Here is a 15,107-nt window from a genome sequence, read left to right as displayed (position 1 = left end):
TACGCTAAGATAGCAAAATACCACAGTGAGTACGGATCACTTCTATTCCCAAGAAGTACTTGAGTAGACCTAAATCCTTAACCTCAAAAATACAACCCGATAACACCTTAACTTTGTCAATCCACTGTGCAACATCTCCAATCACAATAATGTCATCCACAAACCAAAACAATGGTGCAACGATCATCCACTCCTCGACAAACAAAGCAAGTATGATCTGAGTGACATTTAGAAAACTCTATAGATAAAATAACCTCAAAAAACCGTTGAAACCAGACTCACTGGGACTGCTTAAGGCCATAAAAAGATTTAAGAAGACAGCATACCTTCCCAAAATACTCCCCCTGAAGATGAAACCTTGGAAGAAGGTCCATATAAATAACCTCAGTCAAATCACCATTTAAAAGGTGTTCTTTACATCAAGTTGGTGAAATGGCCAAGAGTTACACGCAATTAGAGAGATAAGAAGTCAAAACAATGGAGAGTTTGACGATAGGAGCAAACGTGGCACCAAAATCTTTCCTAGGAGTCTGTGTAAACCCCTTAGCAACTAGGCGTGCCTTATACCGATCAACAGTACCATCTGCGAGGTATTTCACTGTGAAAACCCATTTACAACCAACGGTTTGCTCCCTAGATGGAAGAGTGACAAACTCTCAGGTATTATTTTTCTGCAAAGCATCCATCTCAGCAGTCATAGCTTTAGTCCATTAAGGTCTCGCAAAGCCTCGGATACAGACCAAGGAATTCGAATAGAATTAGTGGCTACAAGGTAAGCCTAATAAGAGGAAGAGAGACCCTGATAGGAAACAAACTGGGCAATAGGATGATCAATAACACACCCCCGCTTACCTTTGCAAAAGGCAATAAGTAAATGAGAATCAGAAATAGAAGGGATAAGAACAGGTATATGTGAGGAGGTAGGAGATGATATACCTGAATCCAAGGAAGAGATTGGCAAGGGTGTAGGGGGGCAAAAGCGACAAATGTAGACCTTAAGCGTCAACGAAGATGGAGAAAAAATGAGAGATGACAACACTATACGAGACGGGTCCTACAAAGTAGATGTGGCATGAAAGTATGGAACATTTTCAAAGAAAGTAGCATCAAGAGAGTGTATGACACGATGAGAAACTGAATCATAACACCAATACCCCTTGGACATAGAGGAGTAACCCAAGAAAATGCATCGAATGGCTTTGTCATCCAATTTTGTACAATTGTGTGTCCTATCCTGAACAAAGCACGTGCACCCAAAGACTCGAGGTGTAATGGGAAAAAATATACTATCAAATTGAATGACATGAAGAGGCACTTGTCCCTTTATGGTGCGACTAGGAACGTAGTTAATAAGATAAGTCGCAGTGAGGACTGTCATATTCCAATATGCCTTAGAAACATGCATTCTTAGGAGAAGACATTGAACAATATTCATGAGATGGTGATTCTTACGTTCAGCCACCCACTTCTGCTCAGGAGTATAAGGACAAGTCAACTGGTGAAACATACTATGCTCATGAAGATAGGAGCGAATCTCATCTGATATATATCCCCCCCCCCCAATTATCAGATCGAAGAGATTTAACAATAATATTGTACTAAGTTTGAATCATTTTAAGAAAGTTAACAAAAATAAGAAGCACCTCAGAACGAGAACGCATCAAATAAACTCAAGTACAGCGAGAATAGTCATCAATAAATGTAACATAATATCTATGACCATTAAAAGCAGTAATAAGGGAAGGCCCCCACACATCAGAGTGAATTAAATCAAATATTTCATTAACTCGATGCATACGAGAAATATAAGAAGTACGTGTGTTTAGAAAGTTTACACACACAGCACTGAAATTTGTGTCAACTACAAGCAGTTTTTAAAAGAGGAAATAAATGACCTAAGTGCTGAAAATTGGCATGTCTTAAGCGAGCATGCCATAAATCTAGAATCTGAAAAGAATACAGGACTCCCAGAGGAAGGAAGCACAGAAACCGGAACAACAATAGGCTGAGATCCAAACAAGTATAACGATAGGACGTAAACTGATATGTCTGGTGTCGAGCAATCCTCTTAGCCACAAACCTAACTGCTTTTGCAGTAGCTCAACCATAGACTCATAATGAGAGAGCTCCTCCCAACGAGACTGGGGAAACCCAAAATAATCAACTACAATCTGTGTTCCTTAGGTAGCCTCTGCAATGTCTTGATAAAGCTCATAAATCCTTGAGTCATTCCTATCGTGAGCATATGTCTGAGTGAGGGCTAACCACAAAGACAGAACAGTTTCATGATACATAAACATTGTATAGATTCGCTACTCCATTGAATTAAATAGTCATCCAAGAATAATGCAGTTATTGATCTCTCATTGTTCAAATTTGGGATCAGTAAGAGGTGGTTTACTAACGGTGCCCAAAAACCATCCAGATATACCTCTACTACCCAAATAAAGTCGCACAGACAAAGACCAGGACTGAAAATTCATACCATCTAATAGGGCATTGGTTATATGCTTAACTGAGGAATTTGCCCCAAGAATTGTATTGGAATCCTTGGTCTCGTGAGTTGTCATGACGCACTATAAACATAAAACTTTGGATCGAAGGGAGATCTACTATAATAGTACTGTCGAGAGCCAAAAACAAAGACAAAAGAAATAATGGCAGCACCTCTGTTGCTGTCATAAATCATCAAAGAACCACCTAGTTGTTCTCGCAAGGTTATCACAATCCCAACAAATCACCTAGTTGCTGTCAGCAGCAACAAACACAGCCCCATACTCTGTTGCAGGTCACAAGAACGCCCCAAACACTGTTGGCACACCAAACACAGCCTCCACACTCTATCGCAAGTCACACGAGAGCCCCAAATGCACCAAACACAGCAACTGCTGCTGTCGTGAGGTAAAAATCAACTACTACGAGTTGTCGTGGGGCAGAAATCCACCAAACACAGCAACTGTTGTTGTCGTGAGGCACAAATCTGCTACTGCGAGTTGTCGTGGGGCAGAAATCCACCAAACACTGCAACTGTTGCTGTCGTGGGGCAATAATCTGATAATAGCAGTTGTCGTGGGGCAGAAATCCACCAAACACAGCAACTGCTGCTGTCATGGGGCACAAATCTATGAATAGAAGTTGTAGTGGGGCACAAATCTACTAATAGGAGCTGTCGGCAGCACAGAAATCTATCCAATTGAATTAACAAACCCTAGCGTAGGACAGTATCACAGCGCAGAAAAGTTATCACAGCATGTGATTAAATCCCTATCGCAACATGCGATAAAGGGAATAAAAAAAAATAAAAAAATAAAAGCCCCCCGAAGTGGAGAAGGTCTAAGAAAGTTGCTCAAGGTTAAGCTTTAGTGAATAAAAAGGAGAAGAAAGGGAGGAAGAAGAAGAGGAAGGGGAACCAAGGAGGGGGGACAAAATTCCTTGTCTCTAATACCAAGAAGAATTTGGGAAGAATTATTGTCAAGGCTCTTTGTGAGAGCTTGGTAGAAATTTATATTAATAAATTTGTAAAAAGACAAAAGTACCCTTACAAATCATAAATAAATAAAAACTCAATAAAAAGCTATATCTAAATAACAACTAGAACTAAAATAACTAGATTATTTCCAATATTTTCCACCCCTAGCATCAAAGGTATAACTAGACAAACCAACAAGAAAGAGACAAAATAGAAGATGGAAAAATCAAACACAAATAGAAAAACAAAAACAAACGAGACCAAACTAAACTTGTTCTAGGTCAATGAATGAGGAAGTGGTTAGCATTTTCATCACTCTCTCCATGCATTATTCAAAAGTCCAAGATGATCTCTCGATGGTACTACCATGGACCCAGGATCTTAACCTACCTTCATTTGCTTGCCTATTAAAAAGATGGTGGACAACAAAACAAAAAAAAAATGCTATTTTCGAATAGGACTTTTGATCCCAAATAAGAACACCTAGGAAGGATTATTAGACGAGTGAATAAGTGAGGTACAAAACGATGCAAGAACTTTCCATCTCGACTGATTTTCCATTTTGGCTTGTCTTTCATCCAAGAGGAAATCTAAATGGTCAAAATACTTTCCACTAGACTAGTTATCAATTCCATCTCCCGTACATTCATGTTCCTTCTACGGCCTACTAGAGGCTCCTCCCCATTGTGATTTTGTGAGGCATTTGGAATGTGATAGATAGGAAAACTTCTAGCAAGAAAAATGGATCTATGATATAATTCTCAATATCAATTCACTTTTATTCCAGTGATTAAACCTTTTTGGAAAACGTGATAGGGCATGATTGTAAATGATGTGGGGTAGATCCTTGAGTTTTCCTTGTTTCTCCTTTATCTATGGTAGGTCTCCCAACCTCCTTGATTTTCTTGTATCCCTTCCTGGTTCTTAATCTGCACATACCAAAGGTATGTCACACCCCTGATTCTAGGTTGTTCAAGTACAATGCTCTCTTCTTCGATCGTTTCGTATCTGGATGTAATTTTAAAGGGTCGCCTTGACCATTTAGTTCTACATTATTTTTGTGGGATTCATCCCTTTAATGCAAATACCTTTGTTTTAATGAAATAAAAGGGTACAGGTCCAAAAAGCACTATCATAGATTAAGCAATTCACATTCCCTATTGAAGTTTAAGTAGGAAAGCACATTATACATCTAGACCCATCAGCCTTAACATATTTAAAGTCTCGTGTACTGCCTTCTCTTGGTATAAAAGCACTTGACACAATTGTCGGAGTATCAAGAACAGATTCTACTTTTTCTGGGTGAGATTGTGTACATGATTTCTGCTTCCAAGTACAATTTTCTCTATCTTTTCACGTCTCAATCAAACACCAAAATTTGGGATAACGCGTACATGATGATGATGATAAAATTAAGTCACTAGTCGGCTGTGTTCTTGAATCAACAAATAAAAGATACTGACTGATGTTGGAGCTAAATGATTATGTCAATATTAGCATGGTGTATCTGCTTTCTTCTGACACAATCTTGAGGTCAGTCATTTTGATCCAAAAACATTGTATGATGATGGCAAGACCTTTCCTTGATTAGGACTTACGAGAATTAAACAAAATTAGAGCACCGACAAGCTCCACCAATTGATCCTTTTCCAAATGGGCATTGGATTGTAACAAGTACCAATCAGGTAGGAATCAAGCGAAGTAGTGTCCCCTAGAAGTGGCCGTGTTGATGACAAGTTACAATCAAAAACATGGTAGTCAACATGAATGAGCAGTATGGTTCGGTATCACCCCCATGAATAGATCGACTTAAGCAAAGTTTAACTCTTAACAAAATAAATAAATAAATCTATCAAAAAATAAATAAATAAATAAGGTTCATGTATGCCAACATATATTTGCACTGTGGATGAGCAATAACGTTACACACAATATAAAAAGTTGCAAAGAAAAATACTAAAGCCACAAACAAAATGCACACAATATAATGGGCATCAACTCACAGGATCATTTTTGAAGAAAACCAAAGACGTTCGTGTGAGGATAAACCAACGCTTTTTCCAAGACTTCCAACCTATCCCTGCAAGACTTTCCCATGAATTTCCATGAGTAAAATTACTATGTACTGCTTCACAATACAAAGCAGGTATTGCAGCACTTTAAGTAAACAATAAAAAACAAGAAATAGTAAAATTTCAACAGCAATAAAAAATAATTCATAATGTACAGAATTATATTACTTGCAGAAGAATTGAGTTAATGATTAGGACGAAAAAAATTATTTTTTTGTGTAAGCTGGACTTGAAGAATTATTAAATAGACAAGCAGCTTGTATTCATTGACTTTATAGGAGAACACAAAACATTGCATCAAAAGAATTAGATATCGGATTTTAAGTGCATTTTCCTTTTCTACCTAACCTTTCAGACATGGAAATAAATTCTTGCTTATCTCAAGGGTAAAAATCACCTCAAAATAGTCAAGTCAGTTTTAAGAGTGTCAAAATGTCGACTGCTACGCATCTTTTTCTCTTTAGTCGAAAAAGAATTCATTAAATAAACAGAAGAAAGCACGGAGAAACATTTGTTAAGGAGACAAATACGAGAAGGGAGCTACAATCAAATTGCTAAAGGAACACAATTGTGGAGGTTATATGGATGGAAGTGTGCCCGTGTGGGATTCGGGTTTCAGGAGGGATTTCAACAATTAGGAGTTCCAAGAGCTCGTAGACCGAACTAATCAACTTGATCACACCCATTGAGAGGCCATGGAAGACGATGGGAGGGTGTCCAGAGGTAATGCTTTCTCTCTTTGTTCTTTTGCCTCAGCTTTGTCTAAGGTACCTAGTACCTTCGACTACTTCCCGTGTGCATCCGTTTGGGGTTCAAAGTCACCCTTAAAAGTGTGATTCTTCATTTGGCTAGCCGTTCTCAACAGATTACCCATTTTATATGAACTAATTATTCAGAGTTTTGTGACTCTAAACTTTTGCTTCCTTTGCAATTTGAGTGGGGAGTCGGTGAATCACATTTTGATTCATTGTGAGTTTTCTCTTTTCGTGTGGTCTGACTTCCTTGTGCTTCTCAAGGAGTTTTGGGTGGTCCCAAGTTTGGTGCTTCTCTTTTCAAGAGTTGGGATGCGTTATTGGTATGTATAGGACGTGTGGGGGCAAACTGGTCTTTTCCAGTTCCACATGTCCCACTTAACTGTCGCCCTAATTCCCTTATATAAACATAAGAGAGGAGGCTCCTAGAAACTACTCTATAGAGCCTCCCTCTAAACTTCTCCTCTAAATCTCTCTTTCTCTTTTAAACACCAAGATGGTATCAACGTAAGGTTTAGATCATTAAGTTTGAGAACCTACCTTCTCTTCCTATTTCCCTTTCTTCTTCTTCTTCTTCTTCGATATACTTGGTATTAAAATTTTAGGCTTCTGAGTACAACCTAGGGTTTCAATCTTCTAATTGGTGAATACTCACAGTATGTGAGTACATATGAAGTTGGTGTTTTGTAATTTGGCGGTGCAAGTTGTAGTTTGGTGGTGTGTTTTTCCTAAGGAGATTCAGATCCACTTTTCAAATATCCACAATTTATCAAAACTGAGACTTTAGTCATCTGTGATTTGATCTATAAGTACATAGACCATATTCGATTAGATCTGGTTATTGCAATCTGATTTATGAATCAGATCGAATTTTTTCTCCAAAATATAACCGCACCGCTGTGAATCCTCGAGATTTGCACAAATCTGATTGGTATTTCAGATCTGGATTATTTGGTGCGATCTATTTATTGTGGAGTGATTTTCGATGGAGATGAAGTACAACGTTCTATCTCCTCCCGAGTTCTTTAATCTTCAGATGACCTCGATCAAATTAAATGGAGATAATTTTATCCCTTGATCGAAATCTGTTGAGGTGTTCCTTACTGCCAAGGGAAAGTTCCGAAAGATGATTCTCTTAAGACTGAACATCCTCACTATTTTGAGTAAGTTCAAGAAAATGCTCAAATTATGGCGTGGTTGTGAAATTGTATGGATTCCACCATTGTTGTGAACTTGATGTTCCTATCTTCTGCCAAGGAGATTTGGATTCAAATTAGTAAGATGTATTCTAAAGCGAATAATATTTCTCGGATTTATCAGTTGGCTAAAGATTTCTTTTCCATTCAGCAAGGTAACCAAAGTTTACCAACATATTACTCTCGCGTTCAAAATATACGGAATGAGCTCAATGTGTATCAACCCCTTACTACTGATTTGACCGTACTACATCGACAACGGGAAGAGATGGATGTTGTTCGTTTTCTTTCTGGTTTGAAATCTAAGTATAATTCTGTTAAATCTCATATTTTGACCAGTAAAGAGTTGCCTTCACTTACTGAAGTTTTTTCTCACCTTCAAAAAGTTTCTGTTGGTGGTTCTGGTGGTACATCATTGGTGTCTGAATCTAACTAATCAGTATTGACTGTTTCTAGAAGTACAGATCGTGGTTGTGGCCGAGGTGATAGTCGTGGGTATCGTGGTAACTGCGGTGGAGGCAATGGAGAAAGTTGTGATTCTAATAGGGGGTCGTGGTTGTAGTGCACCCAGAAAGTATACCCATTGTGGACTTGATGGTCATTCTGTGGATTTCTGTTAGGATTTACATGGTCCGCCCACAAGCTGGGCCAATCAAGCTATTTCTAATGACATTAATGGTGGTGGTTCTATTGATCCTCCTCAGCTAGCTTCCCATGCAAATATGGTTACTATATCTCGTAATAAGTGTTCCAAGTTACTTTATCCTCCTCAGTCTAGTGCCTCGTCCTCCAACACTGCGACTCAAGCTCACTCAGGTATATACTGTCTTGCTTCATCTTCATCCCCTTGGGTCATTGATTCAGGGGCGTCAAATTACATAACTGGGTCATCAGGTGTATGTTCATCCATTTAACATTCTTCCTCTTCCTCTTCATCTCCATTTGTCACTCTTGCAGATGGTACTACTTCTAGGGCTTCTGGTATTGGAACTATCGTTCCCTGTTCTACTATTTCTTTTTGTTATGTACTATATGTCCCTAAATTTCCTTTCAATTTAATGTCCATTAGTAAGTTAACTCAATCTATTTATTGTTCCATGATGTTTTACCTCTCATATTGTGTTTTTCAAGATCTAAAGACGAAGAGGAATATTGGTGGGGGATATAAATCTGGAGATCTCTACTTTTTGGATGGTGGTGGAGGCTGGCCTGCTCTTCATGCCACAATCACTCCGCAACAATGACATTGTCGACTTGGTCATCCTTCACTCCGCTCTTTAAAAAAGATGATTCCCACTTTGAGTCATATTTCTGTTTTAGATTGTGAGTCATATCAGTTAGTTAAACATCATCGTGTTTCTTATCCACCTAAGTCTATTAGTGGAGTATCAAGTCAGTTTAATCTATTTCATTCTGATATTTGAGGTCCTTATAGGATTGTTTCCCGTTATGGGTTTCGATATTTTATTACTTTTGTAGATGATTTTTCAAAAATGACAAGGCTTTATTTAATGAACAATTGTTCTAAGTTATTTTCTATTGTTAAATTGTTCCATACTAAAATTCAAACTCAATTTGGTGTGCAAATCAAGTTATTTCATAGTGATAATGCTAAAGAATATGATTCTGGACCTTTGAATGACTATCTTTCATGCTTTGGTATTATTCATCAAACTTCGTGTACGCACACCCCTCAACAAAATGGTGTTGCTGAACGTTAAAATCAGCACCTTCTTGAAATTGCACGTTTTCTAATGTTTCAGATGCAAGTTCTCAAACCTTACTGGGGGGATGCAATTCTTACAACATGTTATTTAATTAATCGTATGCCTATGCCTATTCTTGATAGTCAATGTCCTTATTCTGTTATGTTTCCTTCGAGTCATTTATTTTCCTTACCTCCACTGACCTTTAGTTGTATCTCATTCGTTCATCAGTCGTCTCTTAGTTTTGACAAATTTGACCCACGTTCGGTGAAGTGTGTATACCAAGATTACTCTCATACCTAGAAAGGTTATCGTTGCTATGATCCTTCAACTCGTTGTGTGTATGTCAATGCAGATGTTACATTTTTTTATTATGTATCATATTTTACAGATCCAGTACAGTATGATGATCTTGTGTTTTCTCTTCCTCTTCCTGTAGTCGATTTATCTCCCACTGTTCCATTTCCACTCACTTATACTCGCAAGAAGCAACTGGCACCTTCAAACCCCCATCCTCCTCTAGATGCAAACACCTTACCATCATCTTCACAATCTGGAGATCAGGTATCTAGCACTTCTTCTGATATTGATCTTCATATTGCACAAAGGAAAGGCACTCGTAGCTGTACTAAGCACCCCATTTCTAAGTTTGTTTCTTTATCTCATTTGTCTGCTTCGTATCGTGATTTTGTTTCTGCTCTTTCTTCTATGTCTATTCTTCGTAGTGTACAGGATGTTTTGTCTCATTCAGGTTGGAGATAGGCTATGGAGGTTGAGATGGATGCTCTTCATCACAATGGTACTTAGGAGTTAGTGTCCTTACCTGCTGGTGTGCGCACTATTGGTTGTCATTGGGTATATATGGTGAAGTATTTGCCTGATGGGTCTGTTAAGCAGTTGAAGGCTCGTCTCGTAGCTAAAGGTTATTTTCAGACTTATGGTGTGGACTACTCAGAAACTTTTTCTCCTGTGGCAAAAATGACCTTTGTTCCTATTGTCATCTCCCTTGCTGCCCACTTTCAATGGCCCTTATGTCAACTGGATGTTAAGAATGCTTTTTGAATGATGATTTGGAGGAGGACGTGTATATGGAGCAACCTCCTGATTTTATTGCTCAAGAGGAGTCTAACATGGCGTGTAAGTTGAAAAAAGTCATTTATGGCCTAAAACAGTCTCCATGAGCTTGGTTTGAAAAATTCAGTGAGGTAGTAGTTCAATTAAATAGTGTCAGACAGATCATTCTGTATTTGTTCGCTTTAATTCTCCAGGGACTATTATTCTAGTAATTTACGTTGATGATATAGCCTTCACAAGTGATGACACTAATGGAATAAAGGAGCTGAAAGCCTTCCTTCAGACAAAAGATCTTGGTAAGTTGCATTATTTCTTAGTGAAAGAAGTTGCGAAATCCAATAAAGGTACTAACCTGGCTCAAAGAAAGTATGTTTTTGATTTGTTTTATGAGACAGGCATGTTGGGAAGTAAACCTATGGACACCCAAATGGACCCTAATTCAAAGTTGATAGTAAATGGTGGAGAGTTGCTTGATGATCTAGGAAAATACAGAAGACTAGTTGGTAAACTCAGATATTTCTTTTGCAGTAAGTGTAGTAAATCAATTTATGAAAACGCCAAGGGTTCCACATTGGGAAGCTGTTGTTTGAATCCTTCGATTTCTGAAACGATCTCCAGGACGTGGTTTGTAGTATAAGTCCAAAGATCATTTGGACTTAGAGGGGTATTGTGATACTGACTAGGCAGGTTCTCCATCTGATAGGAGGTCTACATCTAGGTATTGCACTTTCTTGGGAGGAAACTTGATTTTTTTTTTTTTTTTGGATCGGTAAAGATGATTTATTGAAAAAAGGGGTCGAGATGACTGCCCAAAACAAAGCGAAGATACACAACAAAAAAACCAACAAAACAAAAGAGAGGACAACAAAACAGATAAATGACCCCCGAGTTACTCTCGTTGAAACGCACACACCATATCCCAACGCACGACAAAGTCTTCGAAAAAGACCCCTTTGAACTCTTTGTATAGTTTACTCCAAGAGAACAGGAACTCCAGAACAGAAAGAACTAATCTTTCCATCGTAGAGACTTTCCCCTCAAAGATGCGACGATTACGGTCTTTCCAGATACCCCAACAGATTGAGAATGGATCAAGAACCAAAAAATCCGTTTAGAAAACGAGAATAAAACTCCTCACGCCAACCAAGAATCCAACAACTCCTTAACTGATCAAGGAAAACAACTCACTATCCCGAATAAAAACAAGAAATGCATCTACAATGTATGAATAAGTGATCTACCGTTTCCACCTGGGAACTACACATACAACATTGGTTTGGAGAAATGAAGCATCTTCTGATCAATTGATCTAGAGTTGCAAGTCTCCCTAGAGCCGCCAACCAAAGGTAAAACGAAATCTTTGGAGGTACCTTACAACCCTAGACAAAAAAAATGAGGGAATAACGCCATGTTACTAGGAGAAATGCAATCATACAATGATTTTACCGTGAACTTCCCATCCCAGGTACCTACCCACAATCTTCTGTTTTCCAAAGAAGCAAAATGTGGTTGCAAGATCTAGTGCAGAAGCAGAATATAGAGCAATGACTCTTATGACATGTGAACTGACGTGAGTTAAGAATTTTCTCGGAGAATTGAGTATTAAGATAGCTATTCCTATGCGATTATATTATGATAATCAAGTTGCAATTCATATTGCTTCCAATCCAATGTTTCATGAGCGAACAAAGCACACTGAGACAGATTGTCACTTTATTAGAGACAAGGTTTTATGTGGGGAAATTAGTACATCATTCGTAAAGTCTGAAGATCAGTTGGCAGATATGTTTACTAAGGCACTTAATTGTAGTCGCCTCAATTTTATTTGCTCCAAGCTGGATTTACTTAATATTTATGCTCCAACTTGCGGGGGAGTGTTATATTTTCTTTAGTTTCTTTTATTTTCTCTTCTTTAGTAGTTTATTTTCTGTAGTTCATTTAGTTTGTTCCAAATTAACTTTCCAACTTAAAGGGGAGTGTTATTGGTATGTATAGGACGTGTGGGAGCAAACTAGTCTTTTTCAGTTCCACATGTCCCACTTAACTGTAACCCTAATTCTCTTATATAAATATAAGCGAAGAAGCTCATAGAAACTACTCTATAGAGCCTCTCTCTAAACTTCTCCTCTAAATCTCTCTCTTTATCTTCTAAACACTAATAGGATGCTTCCTTGTTATTCAGGAGGAAGAGAATCTTGTAGAGATTTCTCCCTTTTGCCACTTGTTAGGGGCTGTGGTTGGAAAGGAATAGGAGAGTTTTTAAAGGGGTTGAATCTTCAACTCAGGAGGTCTTGTTAAATGTACTTGGGCCCTATTGTTCTTTTAGTGCAAGTTATGTCCTAAGTTCAAGGGTGTTTTCTTTGAGGACTTTGTTTTTAGATGGGATTCTTTGTGTGAAAGTTATGAGGTTTTTGTTGTTTTCTTTTGGTTGGTCATCTCAACCGCCGCCTGTAATTTTTTTTTCTTCTTGCAATAAATTTATACTTATCAAAAAAAACTGTAAATGGTGCAAATAACATAGGTCCACAAGCAAGTTTGGTGGTCTAGGAAAACTAGAGAGGTCACTAATTATTTTTTGTCTTAGTAAGTATGAGAAGTCACAAATCATGGTGGCGTCACATTCATTCATTGGCAACATATTATCAAGTGCTAAAAATCGAGGCCTGCCACAAATCAGTGTTTCACCATAAATTGCCTTCAAGGAGTTAGTGATGTTATCAAATGCACAAAAATTAGGCCCACATTAGTAGTGCAGGTAAGCATCAATGAAAGCAAAAAATTATTTAGAAGGCTAATCGAGATGGGATACTATTGGCCGACCATGGAGGGTGACTCAACCACCCTCAATGCCAAGTCCATGGTGATCTTATCCATGCCCCAACAACATTGTTGCAATGTCTAGGTACGCCTTGGCCGTTTTACCATTGGGGTCTTGAGTTGATAAGCCCTATGAACCCAAAAACAACGCAGAGACAAATATGAATCATTACGGCCACTAAGCTTTTCACCAAGTGGGTCGAGGCCCTTCTGCTTCAAACAACAATTGGTTTGATAGTGGCAAATTTCATACAAAACACAAGAATGAAAACGATGTGGTCTTATTTTTTACTTTTAGGCCAATAACATAATGATGCTCACTGATGGAATTAATGAGCAGCCAGCAGTAACCCAAGGTTAAGCACAAAGAACGTGGCCTTTAACGACCTATCAAGACTAAGATGGCAATCATCACAAGAAATGAGGCAAATATCCACACGTGATCCAATGTTTGATATGATAGCAATCGTAATGTTGATGCACCAACATTAAGACATGAAAATAGTTCAAATTAGAGAGAAGAAGATTAACTTGATTAATTAGCCCTAACTAGGCTATATAGGAATTACATAAGATAACTTAAATAAATGAAAAAGACTAAACTATCCCTACTGACTTATTTAACACTCCCCCTCAAGTTGGTGCGTGGATATCAACAATGCCCAACTTGGACAAGACATCTTCAAAGGAGGTTTTACTAACACCTTTAGTAAGAACATCAGCAAGTTGTTGAGAGGTAGGAACAAAGGGAGTACAAATCTGTCCAGAAACTATCTTTTCTCTAATGAAATGACGATCAACTTCTATGTGCTTCGTTCTATCATGCTGAACCGGATTTGCAGCTATGTTAATAGTTGATTTATTATCGCAATATAGTAAGAAGGGGGCTGGCACAGGAAGACATAAATCAGCTAGTAAGATTTTGAGCCACAACAACTCGCATACTCCAAGTGCCATAGCTCTGTATTCTGACTCAGCACTCGACCGAGAAACCACATCCTGCTTCTTACTACGCCAAGTTACCAAGTTACCACCAACTTTAGTACAATACCCCGAAGTAGACCTTCTATCAGTCACTGAACCAGCATAATCTGCATCTGTCCATGCCTCAATGCGAAGATGACCATGATTGTTAAACAAGATACCTCGACCAGGACATCCCTTAAGGTATCTAAGAATACGATAAACCGCAGCAAGATGAAATGTTCGAGGCGAGTGCATAAACTGACTTACAACACTAACAGCATAGGCAATGTCAGGGTGAGTCATAGACAAGTAGATCAACTTTCCCACAAGACGCTGATATTGGCCAATATCTGACACACACTCCCCCTCAGAATCAGCCAAACTGTGATTCTGCTCAATAGGAGTATCAGCTGGACGAGATACAAGCTGACCAGAGGCACTATGTAAATCAAGAACATACTTACGCTGAGAAATAAATATACCAGACTGGGATCGGGCAACCTCAATACCCAGAAAATAACGAAGATGTCCAAGGTCTTTAATCTCAAATTGACGTCCTAAGTAAGTTTTGACCTCGAGAATGCCATCGGCATCATCTCCAGTAATGACAATATCATCCACATACACAATCAAAGCAACAGTCTTGCCGTGGGAGTGACGCAAGAACAAGGTGTGATCAGCAGAACTCTGATGAAATCCAAACTGATGCATGGCCTTAGTGAAGCGCTCAGACCAGGCACGAGGAGACTGCTTCAGTCCATAAAGAGACCGGCGAAGACGACAAACATAGGTAGGCGAAGCAGAAGTAAGAAACCCAGGAGGTTGAACCATATAGACTTCTTCCTGAAGATCACCATTGAGAAAAGCATTCTTGACATCTAACTGAAAAAGAGGCCATCCTCTGATAGCGGCAACTGAAAGGAGAACGCAAATGGTGGTCATCTTAGCAACTGGAGCAAAAGTTTCCTGATAATCAAGCCCAAAAGTCTGAGCATAACCCTTGGCTACCAGACGGGCCTTATAACGAGCAATGGAACCATCCGGATTATGCTTAA

The 15,107-nt window shown here is 38.6% G+C and overlaps 1 protein-coding gene across 3 annotated transcripts in view; it reads right to left on the bottom strand.

The window, feature by feature from the left end:
- Window positions 1-15,107, bottom strand: part of LOC147400451 (rho GTPase-activating protein 7-like) — a 65,437-nt gene that overhangs the window by 41,727 nt on the left and 8,603 nt on the right. For 2 of the 3 annotated variants that reach the window (XM_086446143.1, XM_086446145.1), the window contains exon 3: window positions 5,473-5,557. In XM_086446143.1, the coding sequence (XP_086302269.1) occupies window positions 5,473-5,557 (85 nt within the window). The remainder of the gene's footprint in view (window positions 1-5,472; window positions 5,558-15,107) is intronic. The other variant, XM_086446144.1, reaches the window with a different exon arrangement.

Source organism: Akebia trifoliata, chromosome 6 (assembly GCF_017979445.1).
Source record: "Akebia trifoliata isolate Shusen 1 chromosome 6, ASM1797944v1, whole genome shotgun sequence".
Lineage (NCBI taxonomy): Eukaryota > Viridiplantae > Streptophyta > Magnoliopsida > Ranunculales > Lardizabalaceae > Akebia > Akebia trifoliata.
The sequence above is the reverse complement of the archived record's forward strand: the minus strand, read 5'-3'. Positions and strand labels throughout refer to the sequence as shown.